The sequence below is a fragment of the Rutilus rutilus genome, assembly GCF_951802725.1.
Source record: "Rutilus rutilus genome assembly, chromosome: 5".
NCBI lineage: Eukaryota > Metazoa > Chordata > Actinopteri > Cypriniformes > Leuciscidae > Rutilus > Rutilus rutilus.
In genome coordinates, this window is record NC_140213.1 from 8857722 (window position 1) to 8868147 (window position 10426).

The following is a 10426-nucleotide window of genomic DNA, read 5'->3' on the forward strand; positions in this document are numbered from 1 at the left end:
GCTACTTAATCACACTCTATATAACTTTAGATGAGATTATAAAATGAGGATCTAACCACATTCAGCTACACTGACAGGGATAGAAGAACACATTTAACTTAATAAACTAAGCTTGTTTCATGCATTACAACCATAATTGTGCCTCTCCTACTCACTCAAATGAAAAAGGTACAAATTATGTTCACTAATTAGGCATTGTACAAACATCCCACAGATTAAGTATGCTGCTTTTCAATATATATGAGGATAATAGATAATTTTGCTGTTGTTTAACGTTCCATTCAAGTGTGCGCCATTAATATAAACAGAGTACACCCATATCTTTAATAAAATAATATAAACATACACGAAATTAACGTCCGAAAAGAGATCGTGACGCATAAAAACGGTGTCTAGGTCGTCAGCTCGCGAGGTTTTTAAAGACAGCCATTAACATTCAAATATGATGGATTTTGACAGAAAATATGATGATGTTTTGTTCAAACGAGCCTAAAGGCCTTCCTTCTCACAACGACACCACCATTAAAGCCACTTCAGCAAGCTAAGCAACGTCCACGACATTCAAACTACTAAACGTCAAATATACACCACAAACACTTACAGAACCGAACATGAAAAGCGCTAATTTCGACCATAACGCCAAACAATTAACAAACAGCTCAAAACATGTCAAACATACCCTGTGCAGTGAGCACACTACTGAGACTTCTAACGTTACTTCCCTAAAGAGAGGGTGAACTGTTGTCGACGATTAGCCGTTGAATTCCTTCGTACGACCATACAAACAAAACAAACCCATCGCTAGATCCGATCAAGCGCAGTTTGCTGACTGGGAATTGTGCTGCTGTGTGTATTTGGACTGTTGACATGAAAATACGACATGATTATGAAGGCCGTTCTCAGCACAGGCCTGAGCCGATCCTTTTGTTTATTTTGCCCAGTCCATGAAACAAACTCCAACCAGCCTAGACTCGCGTACTGCCCTTACACAACCAAACCACACACAATTTCACCACACAAAAACAAACACGAGTTTAGTTAGTTATAAATAAACAAAATACAGCACGATAAGTTGATTTTCGCACTCCAAGGCCTTACACACCGGTCTCGCGTTTTGTGGCCCTGCAGAGGCGCTTTTGCGAATTCAAAACATCTGCGGTGGTTCAATAAAAATGCTTGGACATTCAAAACTACGTTGCCACGGTTGTTGTAAAGCACCACAGTGGACAACACACGATGGGGAGAGAATTTAAGTGAAGTTAACGAAGTCCAGGTGATAATCACGATCAGCTAATGCTAGCCCTCACGCTAGCCATGCTAAGTTAAATAAAACCCTCAAAACCATCAGCGTATCTAGCCACTCACAAATTAACACGTTTTTAAGACTGACAAACAGCTTGAACTAGTTTTAAGCGTTGGATACGAAAAGGGCACGGTTTTGTGTTAAGCTGTCTTTGGTGCTAACTGTTAGCACGGCTAACCGATGCTAATCTGTTGAAGGGACGAAGCGTGACAAGCGATTAACAACAAATAACAGGCATTAATTACAACATCACAAAAAACATAGTATAATGTGAACATTCAGTACAATAGCACTAAAAAGAGGAAGACTGTACCGTTGCTGTCAGTATTTGGCCTACATATGGCAAAGCTAAAGAGCAAAGCCGGTCTCCTGTCGACGTGTATGCGGGCAAGATCAGGTCAAAGTGACTGAAGACGTAAACAAACTACCAGCACCAGCTCCACTAATCAACATTCACCTGAACACGACTGGACAGAACAGACAAATCAACACTTGTGAGGCATCGAAACTTCCTCATTTAAATTAGCCGTTTTGTGACATTACTAACAAATAAAGGAGAAATAGAGAGAAACTTGAAATCATTTCTCGTTACCTTCTAACGTTAGTTCGTGGGCCAGAATATTATTTATCTTAACAGATCTCTAAACTGGCCCATCCCTTAAAAAACTAATAAAATCACCAGAAAATGAGTCGTCATATACATTGTGCTACTCAGATGCAGGTCTCATCTTTATGGTTATAATGTCCCGAATATTTCTTTCAAAGGGGATGTAAACGAGTCTCAATTCGCTCACGATATCTCTCCAAAGTTATTCAAAAAAGATTCGAGTGGCGTATTGTCTATACCATAATACCAATGCCAAAAAGTGGCTATATAACACTAATACATAAACAGTAACAAACAAGGGAAACATGAAAAGGGCTCGAGGGATGACAACTGGAAACCATTTTTTTCTTTCGTCTGGCTTTTCTCACTCATATTACACGGCTGCTGATTCACACGAAGGGCTCCGATGCGCATAGGACGTAAGACGATCCCCGGACATTGAAGTTACATATAGATATGTATATTTTTGGTGTTATTGTAATTACCTATTTGTTCCAGTGTTGTAGTAGCTGTTAGACACAGTGCAGCAGCAGCAGCTTTACCTTCATCAGCTGAGCGACCTGCGAACTGCCGCATCACATCCGCTCCCACAGCGTTCCGTGCTTCCGCAACGCACTACTTCCAACACTAAAGAACAACGATTATGCCAGCAACCGGCGCGCCGAAGCCTTATCAACCACTACAACTACGAAAATAACGTTCATTGGAGCTATTGCGAACGGGTTGTGTCACCATTAACCCCGCGCTTTATGAGTGTATCACTAGTGCATCAGAAACGTACGTCAAGATTTCAGAATATCAATCCGCCGGGTCGTGACCCCTCCAACACCACCATCTTAAAAAACCGTTCACCCTTACATCATTTTGTGTTAACTATTTTTTAAATGATTTTAGACATATGCGTTTCTGTCAAGCCAGATGTGATTATGTAAAATAAAATAAAAATAAAAATAAAAAAACGTTTCTATAGAAAAAGTATCGTTTTTTTTATTGTATATCAGTTGTCATGGTAACAGATAAGCGTCCAAATATGGCATCTCTGCTGGATGAAGTTCTGTTTGAAACTGCTGGACAAGGTCCACCTCCCTCTAAAGACTACTACCAATTTTGTATCACACAAAAAGAGGTATTTAACAGTAGCCTACACAAAATGATAATTCAATTGAGATTGCAAAGGGACAAATATTTAAATGTGGTGGTGATTTTTTGCATTAGGTCACCTGCATAGCAAAAACAGCATATTGTCTGCCATGTCTGAAAAGCTAAATTGATTATCCTGTTAAAGTCAGCATGAAACAGAAGTTGCAATTGTCTTTTCTTCCCTATATTGTGATGTACATATCGGAGCAAAACGGCTTCTCGAAAAAGAAAAATGTAGGGCGGGACTTGATTTTGTTCATCGGGAATTGATTGTGGTTTGATATTGGTCAATCTCATGTGAGTGACAGGTTGTCCCGCCCTCGTGCCAGTGGTGACGTCATCAGAGAAGAGATCAATTATTGTGATTAAAGATAACAAGGGCACATGGATTTTAACAAATAAAAATGTGCACGGATGAATCATTTATAATCATTATGTCAATATTCCATAAAAATAAGAATGTAAATTCTTTAACTTTAACTAATATCAGTCATACTAAGATAACAAAAGGAAAAAAAAAGATAAATGTTTATATAGTCATATTAAGCATTTCATAACTCTTTATTGCCAACAGCTTATATGGAGGTGGTGGAAGATTTCAGTCCGAACTGAATTCAGAGGGACATCACCTGGAGAGATCAAAATGTTCCACCATGACTTTTTGAACGATTCAAAGTTGCAGGGTACCGATCCAGTCTGAGTTATTCTCCAGCTTTACATTTAAATATGTGATCCAACTTGCAATCATGATTTGTGAATGCTATTTCTGATTTTAGAGCAGTTAGCTGTGGTGTTTGGCACCAGGATTCTGGAGTACACTTTGGCTTTGTGTCAAGGGCATTTTGACTACCTGGAACGCTTACCTGACCGACTGCTCCTTAAAATCCTTTCCTGCATGTCCATTCAGGACATTGGCTGTCTCAGCCAAACCTCATACAGGTTTAAGAAGGTTAGAACAATACTCTGTCCATTTCTCTGTTTTTTTGTTTTTTTTTAGCTAAATTAAGGTTTCATGTCTATCAAATAATATTTTACATTGTACAAATTTTGAATCTGTTTTATTATTACTGATCATTGCTAAAGAAAACATTACTATTACTATTGCTCATCACCCCTAACACTAAGTAGCCTATTAAAGGGATAGTTCACCCAAAAATGAAAAGTTACTCCCTCATAGGGATAGTTACTCCCTCATGTTGTTCCAAACCCATAAGACTTTCGTTTATCTATAGAACACAAATTAAGCTCTTTTTGATAAAATCTGAGAGCTTTCTGTCCCTCCGTTGACAGCTACGCAACTGACACTTTGACGCTTCAAAAAGTTCATAAAGAGATCGTAAAACTAATCCATATGAATTGAGCATTTTAGTCAAATTTTTCTGAAGAAACTCAATCGCTTTACATGATGAACAGATTTAATTTAGGCTTTTATTCACATATAAACATTGATCAGTGAACGTAAACAGAAGCTCAACTGAACCTGCTTGACATTCGAGAACAAACCTCATTGGTTCTTGCAGAAGCTCAGACGTGCTGCGTAACATGAGAATTAACCTCATTGGTTCTTGAGGAAGCTTAAACGTGCTGCGTAACATGAGAATGAATCTCATTGGTTCTTGAGGAAGCTCAGACGTGCTGCGTAACATGAGAATTAACCTCATTGGTTCTTGAGGAAGCTTAAACGTGCTGCGTAACATGAGAATGAATCTCATTGGTTCTTGAGGAAGCTCAAACGTGCTGCTTAAAGGGATGGTTCGGAGTAAAATCAACCTAGGGTCCTTTGCACCATGACCTCGAGCCAAACAAACCTCAAGCCTTTTTTCCCTTGGTCGAACATTATTAAAGCTAGAGCTTATTTAGAGAGATCTGCCGGATGGCTCAGTGCAGGCGCTAATGGAACCTAGTTTGTATCTCGTAAATTACCCCACTTTACCAAACTTCTACGGTAGTACAAATAGGTTCTGTACTCATAAAACGAGACATTGGAAAGTTTGTAAGTACATCAGGAGTTTATTTAAATAACACTTGCCTGACGGCTCATGCTACCGCTAACCCGGACGTCAACGTCACTTCAGTGATTAGGGAAAAGCACGTAAAAGTCCTGTCAGAAAGCGATGCATAAGGATGTAGTGTAACGACGCCCAGTTCCAGGAATGCACTAATATTTTGTTGGTAGTACCAGTTTGCAACAATTATTAGTTAACACTAAGTTGTCAACACTTCAAAAAAAAAAAAAAAAAAAAAATGTGCTGGATATACTGGCTTTATGACAGGACTTTTATGTGTTTTTCCCTAATCACTTAGCGGTAGCATTACCCGTCAGGCAACTGTTATTTAAATAAACTCCTGATGTACTTACAAACTTTCCAATGTCTCGTTTTATGAGTACAGAACCTATTTGTACTACCGTAGAAGTTTGGGACCATTCTGGGCATTATTAGTGGGGTAATTTACTAGATACAAACTAGGTTCCATTAGCGCCTGCACTGAGCCATCCGGCAGATCTCTCTAAATAAGCTCTAGCTTTAATAATGTTCGACCAAGGGAAAAAAGGCTTGAGGTTTGTTTGGCTCGAGGTCATGGTGCAAAGGACCCTAGGTTGATTTTACTCCGAACCATCCCTTTAACATGAGAATGAACCTAATTTGTTCTTGCAGAAGCTCAAACGTGCTGCGTAACATGAGAATGAATCTCACTGGTTCTTGCGGAAGCTCAAACGTGCTGCGTAACATGAGAATGAATCTCATTGGTTCTTGCGGAAGCTCAAACGTGCTGCGTAACATGAGAATGAATCTCATTGGTTCTTGCGGAAGCTCAAACGTGCTGCGTAACATGAGAATGAATCTCATTGGTTCTTGAGGAAGCTCAAACGTGCTGCGTAACATGAGAATGAATCTCATTGGTTCTTGCGGAAGCTCAAACGTGCTGCGTAACATGAGAATGAATCTCACTGGTTCTTGCGGAAGCTCAAAAGTGCTGCGTAACATGAGAATGAATCTCATTGGTTCTTGCGGAAGCTCAAACATGCTGCATAACACGAGAATGAACCTCATTGGTTCTCGCACATCAAGCGAACATGCTTGAGTTTCATATACCACCACTGATGTGTGAGTTGATGGATTATATGTGAATAAAAGCCTAAATTAAAACTATTCATCATATAAAGCAATCGTGTCTCTTTAGAAAATTTGGACTAAAACACTCAATTCATATGGATTCTTTTACAATCTCTTTATGAACTTTTTGAAGTGTCAAAGTATCAGTTGTGTAGCTGTCAACTAATTTCATCAAAAAGAACTTAATTTGAATGAAGATGAACAAAAGTCTTACAGGTTTAGAACGACTTGAGGGTGAGTAATTAATGACAAAATATTTTGGGTGAACTAACCCTTTAAACTTTGTGCTACAGAAATGATAGAGTGTGATATATAAGTGTTTTTATGTAAATGTACATGTGTGTCCAGATATGTAACTCAGAGGAGATCTGGAAGCAGACTGTGATGGCTCATTGTGATATGATTTCTGAAGACATGGAAATGCTGGCGAAAGCCATGGGTTGGAAGAACATCTTCTTTAAGTTTTATTACAAACAAGAACATGTCAACATGGCCTGTCCTGCAGAGGAAGAAGATAAAGCCAATACTGCATCTCCATGAGCTATTAAACACAACTCTCAATCAACAAGACAATTAAAACGATCTCAAAGAGTGCATTAATTTACTACTTCTGTATTTTAATGCTTGCAGTTATTGATTAAAGACAAGTTTATGAAACATTAAAATGAAATATAAATATTAAAGCATTACTTTGAAATTATTAATGTATGCAATGCATAATTATAAAAAAAAATTATTAGTAATTCGTGTAATTCGTTATTCGTCTTTTTGTTTAGAACATGATCGAATTATTCACCCAGTATAACAGCACGTCTCTGATTGACTGTTTGGCTCTTTTCATTAACTGCAGTGTGGAAAGTGACCAGCAGATGTCGCGCGTTAATAAAGTGACTGCATGTGCAAAACCAATGCAACATACTTTCACTGTAGATGGTCGAAATAAATCACTCAATAAATTCCTTGCCTTAATTCCTTCATTTAATCGTAAGTGGTTTTGAAACGGAAAGTCTTGAGTATTTTTTTTTTTTTTTTTAGATTGCCTAGTTAAGGAATGTTCTTTATTTAGTTTTAAAAATAAGCTATACAACATTCAAAGGCAGTTAACATACAGCTAAATAAAAATACAATTCACTGAACTCACATTGTCCCTGAGACATGATGACACACCATATGGGGTAAGTTGTCACAATAGAAGCTGGTGTTTATTAACATTGATTTGAGAAGAAATATATTTAATTTTCACTTAAGTACAAATATTTGTATTGAAATATAATATAGGTCGTTTAATGGCTTTTCAGCACTGCGAAAACCATATGAAACAAAGGCCTGGTTTCACAAACATGGCTTAAATTAAGCCATAATTTGGCCTTAGTTCAAATAGGGTATTTAAGTAGCTTTTATAAATGTGCCTTAAAAAATGACTGGTGTGCATCTTGAGACAAAATAATGGAACTGAGATATTTTAGGATATGTCATTGCAAGTCGCTTTCAGTTAAAACTGTTCAAACATGCATTTTAGTCTGCGACTAGGTTTAAGCCTTGTCTGTGAAACCGTGTTTTTTTTCTTTTCTTTTCTTTTCTTTCTCATCTTTCTGCAGATTGAATCACTCAGCCAGTAAGTGGTGACACGTGACTGTACTGAGTGATTTGTTGAACAATTCTCTTCAACCATTCAAAAACGAAACAGCACTCGGAGTCGCAGCGGTTGTTGTAAGTTACTTAATAATTTCTTAATTTAGTCTTATTTATCGAACTATGTTTAAAAGTAATCATATTCACAGTTGTGCTGTAGTACTGAATATCTGCAGGGCTATGTTTACAGCCAAATCTGTTGATTAAAGTTACCACTCATTATCGTGTGATAAATTGCAACACGTGACAGATTTGCGATTTGCCTTTTCGGTTAACATTTCTGGTAAAATCTTCATTATATAACCACCAGCATACAAAACTAGTGACACTCATTTGGTAACTAGAGTCAAAACTAGTAAATTACATAAAACCCTTGTTTTGCTGGTTGTCTTTTTAGTAACACTTTAGTTTACAGTGTCCTTGTCACACATAGATCTGCCAACTCTTAATCATTCAACGTGAGATTCACGCAATTGGCCCTTTTCACATGCTCTCAGTCAGGCCACTCACACAGAGAAAAATTGCAAACCAAAGAGTACACCGACAGACAAGACAGAGCAGGTTACTATTGATATGAAACAAATTCTCAGCTCTCAGATTCTGTCAATTTTATTACCAAATTCAAACAATAAATAGGCTACCGTTTTGGCGCTTTTAAATGTGACAGATCGATGTCACAGTTCACAGCCTCAGTTCAAGCGGCACGTGAACCGATCATCTATCTTTACTAGCCTACTAGTTCATAGTAAATAAACACGAATTATCAATAGGTATGTTGAAAGATACAGTACAACTTACTGAAATGTATGCCTCATACATAATATTGACCAATCAGTGTTTTTCAACCGTGGAAAGAGGTCAATAAAATAGCTGGAGTAGGCTACCTCACATAAGGTTACATTTACCTCAGGGAAGCCATTAAATGACCATAGCACGTAAGTTGGCTCTAGAGAAAAATTTGAATTTTAGTATTGGTATAAATTAGTCATTTGCTAAATATGTGCACTATATTACATATTTATTATATTTTTTACTTATATCATTCAAATATTATAAAGTTGTTGTTGTAATAAAAACCGCATTAGGCCTAGCCTATATTTAATTTTAGTTGTTATTTTTAACCTTTAATTATACCAGCTGACAGGGCTCTCTGTAGACTATGTTTACAGCATTAGGTGAGATTTTCTTTCTTGAGAAAAATTAACATGTATCTACTGTACCTACTACGTATCGAAATTGAATCAAGATCGGAATACAACCACAAGAATTAAATTGAAATTGTAAAATTTGTATCAAGCAATAATAAAAGCAGTAGCCTATAGCAATTATTGCACCATGCTGTCACTAAACTTAATACAATTGTTTAGTTAGGCTACCAAATGTTTTGACAATCACGATAGCCTACACTTATTGTTTGTGATTCAAGTTTTTTTTCTTTTTTCGTGTCTAATTATTTACTTATGTGGCAAGTAGCCGTGACTTGAAGGCAAGTCTTGAAGCTGACTTTTGCTGATGAAACTGCAAACTATCTTCAGATAAACTTTTCTTTCATTTATTATAATTCTGACTCTTGTCTTAAATGAATCATTTCTGGTTCTGGGTATTTGACGGTAAATCCCCTTACAGTTAATGGGGTTTACGTACCTCTGCTTCGCGTCGGGGTCCTCATCACCCTGTCGGGGGTTATTTTGAGAGAACAACCGGCTGGATGTACATTATCCCTTACTTGACCCTATAATGGGTCGTATTGTCACACTACTGTATATAGGGTAATTGTCACAACAGATCATGCTGATTGCCACTGATTTGAGAAGAATGGCCTAGTTTTCAACCATCTATAAAGAACCCTCAGAGAGAAACAGGAGACATTTTATGACGGGTAAGAAAACTACATTTTTACATATTCTGAAGTAAGTGTAAGTGGTTCTGCCTGTGCAAAACCTAATATTAAAGTTGCTGTAGATTTGATGGCAGCAGATCTGAATGCAAACTTCAGGTCAAATTTAAGAAAGGGACAGGGTTTATTTGGACTAAATGATTAGACAAGTTCGGTCACCAGAAAAGAGAAGTTTCATTACAAGATCTAATTATATATATTAAAAAAAATAAAAAATAATTATATACATCACAGTAGGGAAGAAAAGACTATTGCAACTTTCATTTCATGCCTCCTTTAAGTTGCCTTTATAACCTTTTTGGATCTTCCAAGCTTTGATAACCTTGACTTTTAATGTGGGGACAGAAACCTTTCAGGTTTCATTAAAAATATCTTCATTCGTGGTTCAAAGATTAACCAAAGTCCTTTGGGTTTGGGTATGTAAATGGTGATAGATTTTCATTTTTGGGTGAACTATCACTAAAGTTAAAGATTTGTTTAAAGAATTTTTACAATAGTAATACTGATACTTGCCTTAGCAAACACCACTCATAACAGAATACTAAATGATAGTAGCAGAATTAAATTAATATTCTGTGCTCGTCCTGACAGAATGATAAATAGTATCCACTATGCAGAGCTTGTAACCGTTTCAAAACCATTTGAGAGGAAGTCTAGCTTTCCCTCTTTTTCTTTCCGTTGCTTCTCCCTCCCTTTTCCAACCCCTCCCTCTCATCTCTCTCTCTCTCTCT

General features: G+C 37.2%; 2 protein-coding genes across 10 annotated transcripts in view; one reads left to right on the forward strand and one right to left on the reverse strand.

Moving 5' to 3' along the window:
- The window catches only part of trip12 (thyroid hormone receptor interactor 12), a 58584-nt gene extending 56073 nt beyond the window's left edge, over positions 1 to 2511 (reverse strand). For 6 of the 9 annotated variants that reach the window (XM_084408800.1, XM_084408798.1, XM_084408797.1 and 3 more), the window contains exon 1: positions 2396 to 2511. The gene's annotated coding sequence lies outside the window, so the exon portion shown is untranslated. Of the gene's footprint in view, positions 1 to 1616; positions 1800 to 2395 lie in introns of those variants that run through there. The other 3 variants (XM_084408795.1, XM_084408799.1, XM_084408794.1) reach the window with 3 other exon arrangements.
- On the forward strand, positions 1727 to 6803 carry fbxo36a (F-box protein 36a). Its single transcript, XM_084408802.1, has 5 exons — positions 1727 to 1797; positions 2912 to 3036; positions 3625 to 3733; positions 3827 to 3999; positions 6515 to 6803. Exons 2-5 carry the CDS (start codon positions 2917 to 2919, stop codon positions 6704 to 6706), a joined length of 594 nt encoding a protein of 197 aa, XP_084264928.1. The 5' UTR covers positions 1727 to 1797; positions 2912 to 2916; the 3' UTR covers positions 6707 to 6803.
- Positions 6804 to 10426: the final 3623 nt, after the last annotated feature.

What these genes read in the sequence shown, in the direction of transcription:
- fbxo36a (XM_084408802.1), top strand. Translation starts at nt 2,917, where the DNA reads ATGGTAACAGATAAGCGTCCAAATATGGCATCTCTGCTGGATGAAGTT. An exon ending in GAACGATTCAAAGTTGCAGG is followed by an intron (nt 3,734 to 3,826) that starts GTACCGATCCAG and finishes TTCTGATTTTAG; the next exon opens with AGCAGTTAGCTGTGGTGTTT. An exon ending in CCTCATACAGGTTTAAGAAG is followed by an intron (nt 4,000 to 6,514) that starts GTTAGAACAATA and finishes ATGTGTGTCCAG; the next exon opens with ATATGTAACTCAGAGGAGAT.